The sequence below is a fragment of the Physeter macrocephalus genome, chromosome 7, assembly GCF_002837175.3.
Source record: "Physeter macrocephalus isolate SW-GA chromosome 7, ASM283717v5, whole genome shotgun sequence".
Lineage (NCBI taxonomy): Eukaryota > Metazoa > Chordata > Mammalia > Artiodactyla > Physeteridae > Physeter > Physeter macrocephalus.
In genome coordinates, this window is record NC_041220.1 from 142312267 (window position 1) to 142327633 (window position 15367).

The 15367-nt window shown below is 58.0% G+C and overlaps 1 protein-coding gene across 19 annotated transcripts in view; it reads right to left on the reverse strand.

Annotated features, from left to right (window-relative positions):
* Nucleotides 1–15367, reverse strand: part of ABLIM2 (actin binding LIM protein family member 2) — a 75052-nt gene that overhangs the window by 31638 nt on the left and 28047 nt on the right. For 7 of the 19 annotated variants that reach the window (XR_008617930.1, XR_008617934.1, XR_003680713.2 and 4 more), the window contains 5 exons: nt 10265–10366; nt 9657–9710; nt 4379–4498; nt 3348–3400; nt 2714–2855 (listed from right to left, as the gene is read on the reverse strand). Coding sequence is in view for 3 of the 19 variants with exons in the window: in XM_055086234.1 (XP_054942209.1) it covers nt 2714–2855; nt 3348–3400; nt 4379–4498; nt 9657–9710; nt 10265–10366 (471 nt within the window). In the remaining 16 variants the exon portion in view is untranslated. Of the gene's footprint in view, nt 1–2713; nt 2856–3347; nt 3401–4378; nt 4499–8820; nt 8982–9656; nt 9711–10264; nt 10367–15367 lie in introns of those variants that run through there. The other 12 variants (XR_008617937.1, XR_008617936.1, XM_028492359.2 and 9 more) reach the window with 8 other exon arrangements.

A 15367-nucleotide genomic window follows, 5' to 3' on the forward strand; every position in this document is an offset into this window, starting at 1 on the left:
TGTCACAGTCCTACCCTCCTTGGGTGCGCTACAGATGGACGGCCCAGGATGCCGGCAGGCGTGCCTTGCCGCTTGCAAACACTTTGTTCAATAACGGTTGTTTGCAAGTGAAACGGGTGTTGATGGACTCACAACTGGGGGCTACTTGGTGAGACTGGAAGGAAGGAACCCGAGAAAAGAAGGCGGATACCCCTCTCTTCTCAGTTTAAGACTGTGCTCATCCTGTCCAAATGTCTCAAGAGGCCGGCAGAGAGCAAGGCACGCCTGACCTAGGCACGACCAGCAGCCTGGGTCCTCGCTGCCATTTCCATGCACATTGGGAAACAAGGCGATGTCACCAGGACAGAAACAAAGGCACAATTGCAATTGTTAGACACAGTGGGTTTCCCATTCGGAGGAACTGACGTCAGAACTTGTGTAGAAAGCGAAGGGATGACAGAACCATTGTCATGGTCATTGTGAGCCTGCATCCCTGAAGGAGGACACACACACACACACACACACACACACACACACACACACACATACGCAGGTTGTTTGTACTTTGGAGGGTTCGCCCCAGTCAGAGCACGAATTCTAGCATAGGCTCTCCAATTCCTGCCGGCCGGGCGCTCCTGGATGGGAGGCGGTCCGTTCCCATCCGCGGCTACACCTGCAGCTTGTGATCGGAACACAGCAGCAGGGAACGGGGGTTGACAAACAGACCTTGAAGCTGTGTGACTGGCCAAAACACGTGCACAGCCTCCGGGTCTCACAGGGTCCACCGCCTGGGGGACGCCTGGGACGACCCCGGGGCGCCTCGTCCAGCACGTGCAGATGCGGAAACAGTGCACAGAGGTGAGGAAACACGAACGGGTCACACCCCAGGGCACCTCGTCCGGCACGTGCAGATGAGGGAGGCAGTGCACAGAGGTGAGGAAACACGAACGGGTCGGGGCGGCCCGTCTCCCGCCCAGGCTTCTCCCCAGATGGCGTCCCCACCTCCCTAAGCCCCAAGCCACGGGCAGGCCAGGAGGTAAGTGGGACTCCCTGGGCACAGCAGCTGCCCCCCTGCAGATGCAGGCCCACTCACCTCCCAGCAAGGGAAGGACTGAAGCTAGAAAAGACCACCCTGAGGACCCCAGATAGTCCTTTCCTGGCTGCTCTCGAGTCCCGGGGCTAACGCTTTGGTGCCCTCAAGGCATGGGGGCTGCTGGGGGCTGCTGGGGGCTGCTGGGGCGCTGGCAAAGCAGGAGCACTCCACCTTCCAAACTCAATTGCATTAGGAAAAACAAAGTGCAAAACAGAAAAGGCCATGGTCCAGGCCAGTGGCCGGGGGCCACATGCAAGTCCTGCATCACCAGGCAGAGCAGGGCTGGAGGACGGACTGCTGCTGCCTGGTCCAGAGCCCGCCCACTGGTTCTCCTGTAACCGACCCTGCGCCCCTCACCCCTCCCTCTGCCGCTGGTGCGGTGGGCAGCCCGCCTCGGCCCTTCCAGATCCTCCCCAGGAGGCGGACGCCTCCGTTTGGACGAGACCCCCTGGGGGCTCTCCGGTGTCACCTTCCAGCGGGGACGTCCGCCCCGTGCTCCGGCTCCGGGTCCCATTTAGAGGGCAGAGGCCCAGGCGGACGGGGCCCGGGGCACGCAGACAGCTGCTTACAGAGATCACACGCCAAACAACACACGCCTTCGCTGTTTAGACTTCTTCTTTAACAAGTGATCGTCTCCACGCTTCTCACCCTCTTCCCACGTCGGAACACACGCACTTCCATTTGTGAGATGGTTTACAGTCACGAGAACGGTGATGATGATAAGCATCTACTACGGGCCCGGCCAAGGGCTGGCTGCACGCGCGGCGCCTCCTCCGGGTCTCGAACGACCCCGCCGGGCACACAGGTGAGACTGAGGCCCAGCGAGTGGTGAGCCGAGATCTGGACTCAGGTCTGTCTTACGGCGAAGCCAGCGTCTTTCCTCGGCTTTCTCACGTCCACAACCATCCCCTCCTGGCCTCTGCTTCCAAGCTAAGCCTCAAGCTTGTCCACAGAAACCCACCCACAGCCGCTGAGACCCAAAGACTCTGCCCACCGTCTACCGCGGGCATCAGACGGCAGCTTGCTGTTGTTTTTGCCTATAATTTACAGCCTCTGGACGTAAGAACGTTACGGGGAGTTTCGCCCGACATCTGAAGGTCAAGCCTACTGCAGCTTCACGACCCCCCGGATCAGGCAGACGTGGCCTTTGTCTCCTGCACTCCCTGAGGATCTGGAGTCCCAGCTCCCGGCCCCTCGCCCAAGACGAGCACAGGAGACACGATAATGCCGTTCTCGGCTCCGAGTCTGGACTCGCCCCCCTGGACCATGCTCCTGTCCGCTCCGGAGGGAGACGGGCCCTCACCTTCCAGCCTGGCAGCCTGCAAGCCCTTTTCCCAAAGGAGCCCAGGAGCCTGAGTTGGCCTTCTGCCCTCTTGCCAGCTCTGGAGAGTTCCGGGAGACGCCGGCGTGGCCCTTGGGCAGCAGGCTGGCTGAATCAGGGTGTCACCAAGGGAAGCCAGCACACGGCTACTGGTCTGTTTCCTACCGGGCTTGCCATTCTGTCTGTGGGTTTGCTCTCATAGTTTTTAGTGAGCAAGGCTTAGATCGGGGCGGGGGGGGATTGGCTCGAGGTTGTGGGCCCCTTTTCTGTAAGGACTTTCATGCCACACTGACAACTCCTTGCTCAAAAGAACCACTCACGTGAGTAAACGTTGTCCCCTGGCATCGTTTGGAGAGGGCCTCTATCGGTCCCGCTACTGTGGGACAAAGACTGGCTGTCTAGGTCTGGAGAGTTGGTCCTAGTGTCCGCGTCCCCCTTGAGAATCAGCCAGTTGGTCTTCTGCTGAGAAAAAAAAACAGAAGTGAATTTTGAGGTCACCTGCAGCGGCATTGCCCCACTTTACAGAGGAGGAAACTGAGGCTCAGGGAGGTCGGGGCCCACATGGCTTCAGAAGGGGACAGCCGGGGAGGCCAGCCTTGGGCTCTTTCCTACCTTCTTAAAGACAAGCAAAGGGGGTCTTACCTCTCGAGCCAGGGTGGGCGGGCAAACTCAGCCCATGGGCCAAACCCTAAAATATGCATTTTGATTTATTTTCCTTTCTTTTCAGACATCTCCTTGGTTATAGAACCATGACCAAGTTCCAGAGCATAGAATGAGGACTTTGGTAGGAGATGTGCTCGTCCTAACTGTAAGGGGGCTGGTGGCACCACCTCTTAGCTTTGGTCCCCGTTCCACGTGGTCCTGCCTAATCCCTAAGGAGTACAACCTAAGGGGAGGAGCCTGAGGCTTCAAGCTGGAGAAGTCCCCACAAAAGCAGGTCTGCCCCTGCATTACCTTCCTGTTATCCGGGTCGAAACTTCCGTCCTCCCCATCTGATCGCCTCGCGGCTGGAAGGGAAAAATCAATCTGTCAAGGCAGCGCACCATAGATTCTGGGTTTCCATGTGTCAGTTCCCACTTCACAGTCAGTCATGCTCAAAAATGGAAAATAATCAAAGAAAAGTCGCCAGCACTCGTACTTTTAAGGGCTGAGGAACCAGCCCAGCTGGCGAAGGTCCCCGCAGGAATGTGGCCTGGGGAGTGCCTGGGGCCTTGCACAGGATGTGCTAAATCAAGAGCAGATGTGTGAAGTGATGCCTCATTCACATTCCAGCCAACCACCCTGCAGCCACTTGGCATTTCGAAGAACATACTTTCTATCTTCCAAGTTCAAAGGAACAGAAGGGCCCGGTGATCCAGCCCCTACTGGCTCAGACTCAGCTGGGTGCTTCACGGACATTACCGCTCATCCCCACGTGACCCATTTCACAGATCAGAGGACCGAGGCTCAGAGACATGACGTGCCTTTCTCAAGATCATGGATCAGCGGGCGGCAGAGGCTGGCATTTGAACCCAGGCAGTCTGACTCTAAGTCCTTCCTCTGTCTGCCCCACCCCACTGCTCGCAAAACACAAAAAGGTGAGTGAGCTATGCCACTGGGAGAATTCCATGAAGAGCAGTAAAGAGGGTACAACATACAACCAGAGGTGCGCTCTATGGAACAGAGCAGAGCAAATGTCTGTTATTCAGCGGACTATCTAGAGCTGAGTCAAGAGGTGTCTGTAGTCTCCATTTGCCTGTTTTGGGATGGGGGGTTGTCACCCAGCCGGGCTGACATTCTCTCCAACCAAGCATGATGAGATAAATCACACGAGGGCAGGTTGACAGTTCTCAGCATCCAGTTCGGTAAAGAGCCATCCTGTGCCTCCCAAGCTAAATCACTGACCCCATGCAAGGAACGATGAAAAGGAAAGACCCCAGTGTCCTTCTCCACCTGCCACAGAGACCGAGGCCATAGTAAGGACATGCCAAGGGTGGGCTCCTTACCTGCAGCCTGCGGAGGGCTCGGACCTTCTAGCCTTTTGGAGCACCCTGCCTTGTGCACCACCAAGGACAAGACAGACATCAGGCCCGAGAGCTTGGAAATTGGGGATTGGGCTACAGGACCTTGACAAGATAAGGCCACAATTGAAGACGGTTCTGGATACGCTGACATTTCATTACTCCCGACGGCTACCTGTTTCTCCGTCTCCCAGGAGAGACAGTGGTTTTCAAAGTGAAGATCAAAACCCTGCCGTGTCTACTCGCCGAGGCAAATTGATGACAAGCCTGCGTGCGGGGCACAGTGCAGGAGAGGCGGGGAGCAGGGGGCTCAGAGGGGCGCATGCCCGTCAGTGTAGGCTCTCCTGTTTCCTGGACAACGGCTGTTGCCAGGCAGCGGAGCCTTGAGCGTCTGACCATACATCAGCCGGGACTCTTGGGCAGCTACACGGTCGCCCCAGGGACATCGGGCCAGCGGCTACTTGGAGCTCTAAGAGCACTGCCCTTGTCCAGCCCAGAGAAGGCCTCCAGGGCCAGGTCTGCTGGTAAAAGTAAGTTAGCTGGATCCTTGAACAGCCCACAGAGGCCCCCGAATGGACCGAATGGACAGCCGCACTTGGGATAATTTGCAAATGCAAAAACAATTAAGTGGCTCCAACCCAAGGGCTTTTGGGAATGTGAGATCCCGGGAGTTCAGATCACAGCGGCCCTCCTGGGTCCGAGGAATTTCCATAGCCTCGGGGAGCACGCTGGGCCAAACTCTGCCTGTAGAGCTACCTCAGGGCTTAGAGAAGGGCCCCACCTCCAAAAAGGGGGATATCCCACCAAGATTTAGCCAGTTTTCTCTGCAAACGCCACCAGCCCCACGAGGTGTGCACAAGCTAACCAGACTCAAACCAAGGGCTTTCCAGAGCCCCAGTCTGCCAGTCCGCAAAACACCCAACGGACTCTCTCGAGAAATGGAGCATGGCTAGGAAAATAGAGGAACCCGGAGCTCTGTGTTATTTTCGGGCTGCTTCCTTAACAGCTCTGAGCCTCGGTTTCCTGATCCGTAAAATGGGCAAATGACGCCCCCACCCCCCCCCGCCCTCCAATTTACGAGGATCGCATGAGATAACATGCAGGTGCTGTCACATGATGGGGAGCTCAGCTTACACGTTTGGAATATTAGGAATAGAACGAGAGGCTACCCGGGCAGCTAATTTGTAACATGCCGTTTCAGAGTCTCAGGAAAAGACAGATCAATTCAGGACAAGCAGAGAAATCGAGTTGCATGTGTCTTTCCTATCACCCAAGGCAGCTCCTTCCGAGCCCTGGAAAGTTATCTGCCAGCGAGCACCCTTTTGGGAAAGGCCGACGTCCGACTCCCTGCGTCCCTTGCGACCTTTATAGGGACCATCCCCAGTGAGAGTGGGAGGTCTCTAGTTTTCTTTCTGGATGCAGGGCCATCCCCTTTCCTCCCATCCCCAAAGCAAAATAAGACTCGACCCCACTACAAAGGAATCCCAGGGACACATGAGACGTGATTAATTCCCGTCTTAAACCAGGCGCCAAAGAAGGAGCTAAGAGTACAGGCTACATGGGTCGCCTCTACCGTCTGGCGTGGGTGGGCAGCTCTGGGAGGTGGGAGGGAGCCCCCAGCTGTCTGCAGGTGTGGGAGGTGGTGAGACGCCACCCCTGCTTCTCGGGCCAGCGGCTCCACACACACTGCCATCTGACGGCTCACGTGCGCTTACCAGGGAAACAAAACGTCTGTCCCTGCAGCTGGATGGTCAGCTTCCTGGGAAATTTGGGGGAGGCGTTCCTTGTTCCTCTTGAATTCACTTTAAACAGTCTAAAAACTGGGCCAGCTTCACTCCATCGAGAGGAAAGTCCCTGCTCCGTGCCAAGCACCACGGGGCCTCACGCAGAGCCCCTCGAAGCCAGAACCTCGTTCTTCAGAGCGAGAGACAGAGCTGGCAGGGGAGCGGCTGTGGCTGGAATCCTGTCTGCCTCACAGAGAATCCTGGGTTCAACACCGCGATTGATTCAGGACCGTTCGAAAGACACCAAAAATGTCCCCAGAGCAGCTGGACCTTTAGCGGGTGGTGGGAGGTCCCCCGCACCCCACCTCCCAGCCCGTCCAACGCCCTCCGCTGGTCCTGCAGCATCTCTGCCCGACGGGATGTGGTTCTTCCTTCCCTTCCTTCCTCCTCTTCCTTCTTATTTCCCATTCAGTTCTTTGGCTTCCTTTCTTCGCTTTCTTATTCTTTTTTGAAGCCATTAAATTGTAACCAAGTAGAATTGGAACTAAGGTAGTCTAAGAAAATACTATCGGTCTCTAATGATGCAAAATGATGTAAAATAAAGAGTGGTGGGTTCAGGGGTCAGGCAGACCTGGTGTGACCTGGCCATCGACGGGTCCCTTTGCGGCCCTGGCCTTAGTTTCCTTGTCTCTAAGAATACCTGCCTCAAGGCTGTGTTGAGACGAAACCCCAGCACACGCGATGCATTCAGTGGCAGCTATTTGACTGCTAATCCTATAACCCTAACCCTCGTCCTCAACGCCAGGGTCCCACCCCCGCGGGGTCCCCAGGCCTGGCCATCCTCACGCTGGAGGCTCATTTCCCCAAAACAGCAATGGGACTAGAGCACCAGAGAAGAGTGTTTTTGCTAATTAAAAAAAAACAAAACAAAAACCAACAACTTTTGATGAGTTGGAAATAAAAAGTTGAAAAGTAAATACATTACTTAAAAAGCATAACATTTTAAAACTCACTGAATGTATTATCTTCAGCTAATTAAATGGTGCAGGAACTCAACATCATCGCCCGGAGTTTGTTTCTGGAAAGTCTGGCTATTGAAAGGGTGGGTTCTCCTGAGGTGACCCTGAGGTGTGTGCCTCTCTCCCCTGACAGATGAGGGGACGGTCGGTTTGCTGGGATGGGGGGGTGGTGGCTGCTTGTGGGCTTTAAACACTCACACTCACACGTGCATGCCCCCCACCCCAGTGCACTTCTGCCCGGATATGGTCCAGCTCGATGGGGCAGATCTTGTAAAATTAAGACATCTCAGATCTACTGGAAATCAAATGCACCCCATCACATCCGTTACGTGCTTAGTTTGTTTATGTATTTTTTTGGCCATGCCACGCGGCACGCGGGATGTTAGTTCTCCAACCAGGGATGGAACCCAAGCCCCCTCCCGTGGCAGCGCGGAGTCTTAACCGCTGGACCGCCAGGGAATCCCCACATCCGTTACGTCCTGACGGTTGTCTAAGGAAAGCTGGTGGAGAGGACTACGCAGCACCCGTGAGGACTCACTTCATTCATGGCCCCTGTAGAGTCAGGCAGGGACAGACCGTATCCATGTTCATCCCACGACGTGGCTGGACGCGTGGCAGAGAGCAGGCGCTCTATCAAGTTTATTTCATAAAATAATCAAGAAACCCACATTCTAGAATGTTAAGAGGGTTTGGGTCATTGTTCAGGGTTCCGTCAAAGAGGAATTCACTTGCCTTTGGATAGAAGAGGTGTTTCTATCCAGATTAAAAAAGAAAACACAAAGATTACCCCTGGTAAGAGTAAACCAGGACTCCCCTGGCGGTCCAGGGGTTAAGACTCCGCGCTTCCCCTGCAGGGGCCGCGGGTGCGATCCCTGGTCGGGGAACTAAGATCCCGCGTGCCGCGCGGCACGGCCAAAAAAAAGAAAGGGGTAAACCCAACCTCCACTGCACGATTTGGTGAAGGGCCTTACTGTCAGAAGTTCTTTGTCTTAGATGGGGCTCCGTCAGAGGCTAGTGAGCAATTTCCTAATCTGATTTACTGCCTCTTCCCCTCCCAGGGGCCGGAGCCCCGACCCTGTGCGCGTACGTGACGTGTTAGCTAGCGGCTGATAGAAGGCCGAGGCAGTCAGTCCTTCCCGTGGACGCGGACAGCACGCACAGCCTCCTGGCTGCAGGATGGGCGCCACGATGGAAAGACGCCGCTCTGTGCCTGCTCCTTCCGTCCTGCGCCTCAGTTTCCCCACTGGTAACACAGGGAGCTGGTCTGGACCACCCCTGAGGGCCCTGGAGTCTACACGTCCCTCCCTCTCGGATCCCTCGGGAAGATCTGTGCTCCCTGCTTCTCCGACTGAGAGGCAACGGTGAAAGTCATCGCCTTCTGGAAACCCAGGAGTTCCCACTCATCTTTTTCTTTCTTGGGAAGAGGAAGAAATACACAAAGCATAGCGCCTATTGCAGTCAAGGAGAAAATCATAAAACACACAAAGCCTGCACAACTAGAGCACGGATTTGTCAGTAAGCCACAGAAAACACCCTTTTAGAGATTCCACCCACAACAGCGTCCATCCAGTTGTCAACGGGGGACGTGGCTGTTTTTGGGGGTGCATCTGGACACGGACTTTAAGTATATGGGGGTTCCTCTTCTCATCTCCCTAGTGTCTTAAGAACAACCCCCATCACATGCACCTCATTCGACAGTTTAGAACATGACTCCACGTTCATCATCCCATCTGGTCTTCACAACCAGCCTGTGAAAAGGGCAGAGTGGAGGGTCGGTCCTGTTTTGCAGGTGAGGAAACACAGGCTCAGGATGGTGAAGCAACAAGCCCCACATCACCAGAAATTCTGTGACGAAACAGAGGTGAGATCTGGAGACTTCTGCTCCCTGTGCACCTGTCCCCTGCAGGCTCAGGTGGGGCGGAGGTGGCTGGTCACCTCTGAGAGGGAAACTGGGGGGCGAGAGACGCCCTTGGAACCAAGCATCTCCAGCCCCTATTTACTGATGCAAGAAATCCCTTTAACCAAAGGCTAAGTCATTTGTTCTACCATCAGAACTTCTCAAAACACAGGACTTAAATGCTCATAGAGGAATAAATGACTGATTCTGGTTTGTTCCAGTTTACAAAGACCAGGCTGGGTCAGATTGTGGTCCAAGCACCTCCGTCCCTCATCATCTTGGCTAAAGTCAGTCTGGCTGCCTCTCTCAAAGTAGCACCCCTGAAGCCACACACCGAGACCGGCTCTTGGTTACAAATCCCCAGCCCCAGCCCGGCCCACGTGGGTTAGCCCTGGGTTTAGACACACAGCGGTGTCCTTAGTCGGACACACCCTTTGCTGTAATCTATGAAGGGGCCTCTCGGGAGCCTACCGGCAAATTTGCACCTAATGTTTAGACCGCGGGGCCTCCGGGGTAGCCTCCCCATCACGTATCAGAACACGACAACAGGAAGCGTTCGGAAGCAAAGGCACCGACGGGCATGCAGGGCAAACACAGCAGCAGAGGAATCCTACTGTATGTACCATGCTGCTTGTAGATGGGGGGTTTCCTATAGATGTTATCTTTGACGCCAGTGTCTGGGAAAGAAGAAAGAAAAAAAAAAAGGAGAGAACAGCAGGGTGAGCAAAAGCGAATTGCGATGCTTTCCATTCTCCCACTTGTCAGCAGCAAGCCGTCACCCAGATTTAGGGTCCCCAGCAAGGATCCGGCACCCGCCCCGGCGACCGGCACCCAGGCCTCACGTTGCACGCCGGCCTCGCTCAGCCCCGATGCCACCCGCCGCGTGAAGGGAACAGAGGGACAGAGGCGGCTGCGGCGAGTGTCCAGCGACAGCTGTGACCCGGCCAGCCCCTCTCTCCAGCCCATTCTCAGGAGGGCGGCCACGCCGCCCTGGCGTTTGTGGAGATTCGGGAGAAACTCAAACACGTGCCAGTTTGGGGGCGCGCGCACCCACCTGCGGACTTTTAAAGCACCTCGGCATTTAGGGGTGAGAGGGAGATGGGGAGGCTTGGGGGACCGTGCCACCCCCGAGAGGCACGGCAGCCCGCTCCCACCTCCACCCCCCGCCCCGACAGCTCAGGGGCGGACGGACGGTCTGCCTGGCGAGCGGCCGTGTGTCCCGGGCGCCTACCTGGGACGTGGAAGTGGCGAGGAGCCTGCTGGTAGGTGGAGGGGGGAGGCTTGCCGTCTGAGAGCACGGAGAGGCTGGAGGTGCTCCGGCCACTTTCACTGCCTCCAGACGGGAAAGCAAAGCCGGCAGACAGAAGGCGGGAAGGGAAAAGCAGAGGAGAGCATTTCAAGCATGAAAGGGAGCCCCTCTCCGCTGCCTGGCGGGGCCGCCCGAACCCGCTGCCCAGGGAGAGGGACCCTCACCGACACCTCCAGGTGGGCCCCACGGCTTGTTAATCCAACCTCGAGGGACCCCCCCTTCCCGGGATGAGGGGACAGGTACGCCCAGGGCAGAGCCCGTGCTGTTTCCCCATTCCTGCGAAGTCTGGCCTGGCCGTCGGCAGAGCCCCCTCTCCCGGGGGCGGGCACAGCCAGGCTGCTGCTCTGCCGTGGCTGCCATTGGAATCCAGAAAATCACAAATTCACCAAAAGGAAGCATCCCCCCACCCCACGCCCACGTCCTAAGTAGCCTTGCGTGGATTTCTTGGAGAGTTCACAAATCAGCCATTCAGAATCGGGATTAAAGGGCTAGAATTCATCTACATCTGTCCTGAAAAGCCACTGAGTAAAATTCAATGAGCCACAGGAGAACAAGAGACCGTTGGTATTAATCAGCTGCCATGCTCCCAAATAAAGCAATTTTTTTTGCCCAGGTAAATGGAAAGAGTCCTCTGATTCTGGCCCCGATTTTTATCCCGTCTGGATTTGTCATTTCTGTTTTGCGAACAAGGTTGGATTATCAAGTCACAAATTTAGACAGCCGCGGTCACCCGTTGATCCTCCCTGCCCCCCACCGCACCTACTGAGGAATGGGGTGCTACACAGGGCGTGCTGGGCGTCGAACACGGCACGAAAGGCATACGGCTCCTTTTAGCGAGACACGCAAAGGCACAATGCATTTCCTCCCCTTTAGCCCCAGGAAACCCTCGCCGCGTTATGTGACAGCTTGGCAAAGGGAAACGGACACCCCTGACTTGAAAACACCCCCGGTTGGGAGCCGCAGGACCCCGAGGTGACGTGGTGGTGAGGCAGAGTGAACGCTGGGCCACACCTGGAGGTGGGCTCATGGGGGGAGATGCAGTAGACGGGCTCGAGGGGGACGCTCTTGCCTGGCGGAGGGCTGCGCTGAGGGCAAAGGGGGGCCCGCGGGTCGGGGGGGGCTCAGCAGACCACAGCCAGCGGCCCGAACCAGGCTGAGGCCACACGGGGGCGGCGGACTGCAGCTTGAGCACCTTCCTGGGCGCGGCACCCATCGCGCCTGTCAGCGTGGATGGAGCTTCAGGTAGGTGGCCGCCCCCCTCTTCGGGGCGTGAACCCCGCTTTTCCCTCAGCTGCCACCCTCCAGCACAGCACAGAGCCTGCCGGAGCCTCACGCCAGGCCAGACTCCTGCCCCCGGGGAGACCACACCCACGGGCACGTAAAGAAAACCTCAGATCCGTTCTGCCGACTGTGGCTCATCCAGCTCCAGGGGCAGCGGAGCGCGGTGGAAGCAGGGCCTTTGCGCTCATCTGCCCGGACTCCGGAGCAGCCGAGGCGGCTCACTCAAGGCGGCACCACCGTGCCGGGCACGTCTCGACACAGCTTCCAGTGGCCCGTTTCTCTCCACCGCTGCCCAGGTGGCTGGAGTCTCTAACACGTCACAGGACTCCTGCCCGCCCCCCGCCCAGCGTCTGACCTCACAGGCAAGATGGTGTGTGTGTGTGTGTGTGTGTGTGCGTGTGTGCGTGTGTGCGTGTGTGCGTGTGTGCGTGCGTGCGCGCGCGCGCGCGCGCGCACACGTATCTGAGGAGGACCGCGGCTTTCACCAGGGTCGGGAGGCACCATGCGGTGGCCACACCGGGCTTTCAGGCCCACCTTACACCTGCCATCCAGGGGCCTCTACACCGGTCAACCAACTCTTAAGACCTTGGACCTGACCCAGGATGCCCCTGCTTGCCTCCCCTTCTCTCCCATCCCCTTCTGGACTCCCTTTCCAACCCTCCCCACCTGTGCAGATCCTTCCTGGGTCGAGGTTCAAGTGCAAAGCCTTCCCAGAGAACATAGCCCAGCTGACTATTCCCTTCTCTGGACGCACACCTGCCTGCCCATTCACCGTGTGGCCAAATCATCATAAAATGCACCCTCACACAGACCCTACACGGGGCCTCTCGCAGCACTTTGCTCACGACAGCCCGGCGGCCACGCCACCACGACTGACTTTTGCAGGGGCCGGTGTCCTGGTGAGGCCCGGCCCCAGGTGCTGCTCTGAGGGCCAGCTTCTCCCGTGGGCCTTGGGGGCAAAAACCCCAACCACTGATGTCACCGGGGATGGGGGAGAGCCAGAGGTCACCCAGCTGAGTGGCAACTTTGAAAAGGCACGGAGCCCCTCGGGCCGAGGTGCGTGGCTTCTCCTGGAGACGGGTCAGGACAGAGGCTGCTTCTGACCTCTGCCGGGGAGGGGCCCTCAGCATCCAAAGGGAGATGCGAGGATGCCGGGGAGGGGACCTGTCAGAGCCGGGGAACCCCTGGCCGGTGAGCGGCCACCTCGCCTGTTTGTCCAAATTGATGCCTTGTTGCAAAGCAGTTCCGGGCAGCACGGAGCCCTCCTGCGGACCCCAAGTCATTCCCTCCGTTACCTTACGTGCCACCGACGCGTTGCCACTCAGGCCACGCAGGTGTTGTCTAAACGCCTTACTTTATATGGGTTTCACCCGTTTTCCCCTTTTGTATCTGAGGATCCGTCCAGGACACCAGGCGACACTGGTCCTCACGCGTCCGCAGGCTCCCCCGGGCTGTGACCGTTTCTCAGACTCTCCTCGCGTTTCACGACCTTGGCGGTTTTTTGTTTTTTGTTTTTTTCTGTGGTATGCGGGCCTTCCTCTGTTGTGGCCTCTCCCGTTGCGGAGCAAGGCTCCGGACGCGCAGGCTCAGCGGCCATGGCTCACGGGCCCAGCCGCTCCGCGGCATGTGGGATCCTCCCATACTGGGGCGCGAACCCGGTTCCCCTGTATCGGCTGGCGGACGCGCAACCACTGCGCCACCAGGGAAGCCCCCCTTGGCGGTTTTGAGAGGTGCTGGCCGGTGTTTCGCAGACTGTCCCTCGGCTGGGGTTTGTCGGATGCTTTTCTCATGATTGGACGGGGGTTACGGGTTTGGGAGTTAGAGCAGAGGGGAGGTGCCCCCCTCCCATCACGGCAGGGGCACTGCCATCCACGTGGCCCACCACTGCGATTGACCTTGACCCCGCGGCCGAGGTCGTGCGGGCCAGGAGTCTCCCCGTCCAGCTCCTCCCACGCCCCCACTCTGCGCTCTTTGGGAGGGAGCCGCCATGCACAGCCCACACCTGGCACGGGGCGGGGGGGGGCCTCCTAGAGGGTGGAGGGTCCGCGCGAATTATGGAGGATTCTTCTGCTAGGAGTTTGTCTCTTCTCCCCCAGTTACTTGTTTATCCAGTCGTTCCTTTACGCCGGTGTGGACGCATGGCCATTTGTACTCTGCTTAACGATCCAACACCACGTCCTTCGTTCTGCTGTTCAGCTGTCCCAGCTCTGCCCTCGGGAGCTCCCTCACTTGCTCCTGTGGATCTTCTCAGGTGACCAGAGGCGAGGCCAGACCCCAGCCCCTTGCAGTGCGCTCTTTGGGAGGGAGCCGCCGTGCACAGCCCACACCTGGCACGGGGCGGGGGGGGGCCTCCTAGAGGGTGGAGGGTTCGCGCGAATTATTGAGGATTCTTCTGCTGGGAGTTTGTCTCTTCTCCCCCAGTTACTTGTTTATCCAGTCGTTCCTTTACGCCGGTGTGGACGCATGGCCATTTGTACTCTGCTTAACGATCCAACACCACGTCCTTCGTTCTGCTGTTCAGCTGTCCCAGCTCTGCCCTCGGGAGCTCCCTCACTTGCTCCTGTGGATCTTCTCAGGTGACCAGAGGCGAGGCCAGACCCCAGCCCCTTGCAGGGGCCCCATGGGTCACCAAGACGTGGGTGGGTTTCCACCTGCCCCACTCACTGCCACGTGCCACCTGAGCCAGCCACGGCCACCAGCTGGAGGGCCCCAGAATGGAGGCGAGATGAAGAGGTGCCTACGGGCGCAGCGGGTGGGCGGAGACGGGGCCTTGACCTGAGGTTCCGTATCTGCAGCCCCTCCTCTCCCTCTCACGCCCTGTGGGGAGCAGGCTCAGCAGTCACTTCCCGTCACTGCCCAGCAAGATGGTTTCGGCAGCATCACTTCTGCTTGCACTCACCTGCGGTCCCGCAGCCTGCTCCTTAGCAGGTGAGCAGTCAGTCTTAAACCTGACACTGTCCCGGGAGACACACTGGGGACTGAAATCCGTACGAAAGTGTAAACGGCTGTCACTGGCACCTACGCTGCATGCAGGTCCTGGCAGGAGGGTGGCCCCGGGCACCAGGACACGGTGCCCGGGGCCACCCGGGAAGGTATGTCTGGGATGGGGGGGGAAGGAGGGGCATCTGGCCAGATCAGGGCAAGCACTGGCCTCTCCTTGGTGAGTCCTCAACCCACAGCGTCGTCCAGAGGGAAAATCTCCACCTAAGGAGCCAAAGAAGCTGAAGATGCTGCGAGGAGAGACCAGGGAAGGCTCTTCTGGAGAGCATGGGTGGATGCCAGGCCCCGTGACCAGCTGAGAAGAAGGCAGGCGGCCCTTGGCACAGCTGGCGGCAGAGTGCCCACAGGCTGGGATGCGCCAGAGCCCGTGGGCCTCAGTGAGAGGTGTCGGGGAGAAGTGGTGGCCCCATGGCCAGCAGGTGGACGCACCTGGTGAACGAGGGCCTGCCTCTGGACTCTGCCCAGCGACCTGTCCCTGAACCTTGGTCTCCCCAGGGGTGAGTCCTGGCGAAACGCTGGGGCTCCTGAGGTCACAGATGGCCCTTGAAGTCAGCAGGGGGCAGAGCCATGGGTGCCAGACTCCCCTGCACCCTGCACCAGAGAAGAGGGCAGGGGGCTTTGTCCAATTTCTGAACAAAGAGAACTGGGACCCCGAATAGCCAAAGCAATCTTGAGAAAGAAAAACAGAGCTGGAGGAATCAGGCTCCCCGATTTCAGACTATACTACAAAGCTACAGTAATCAA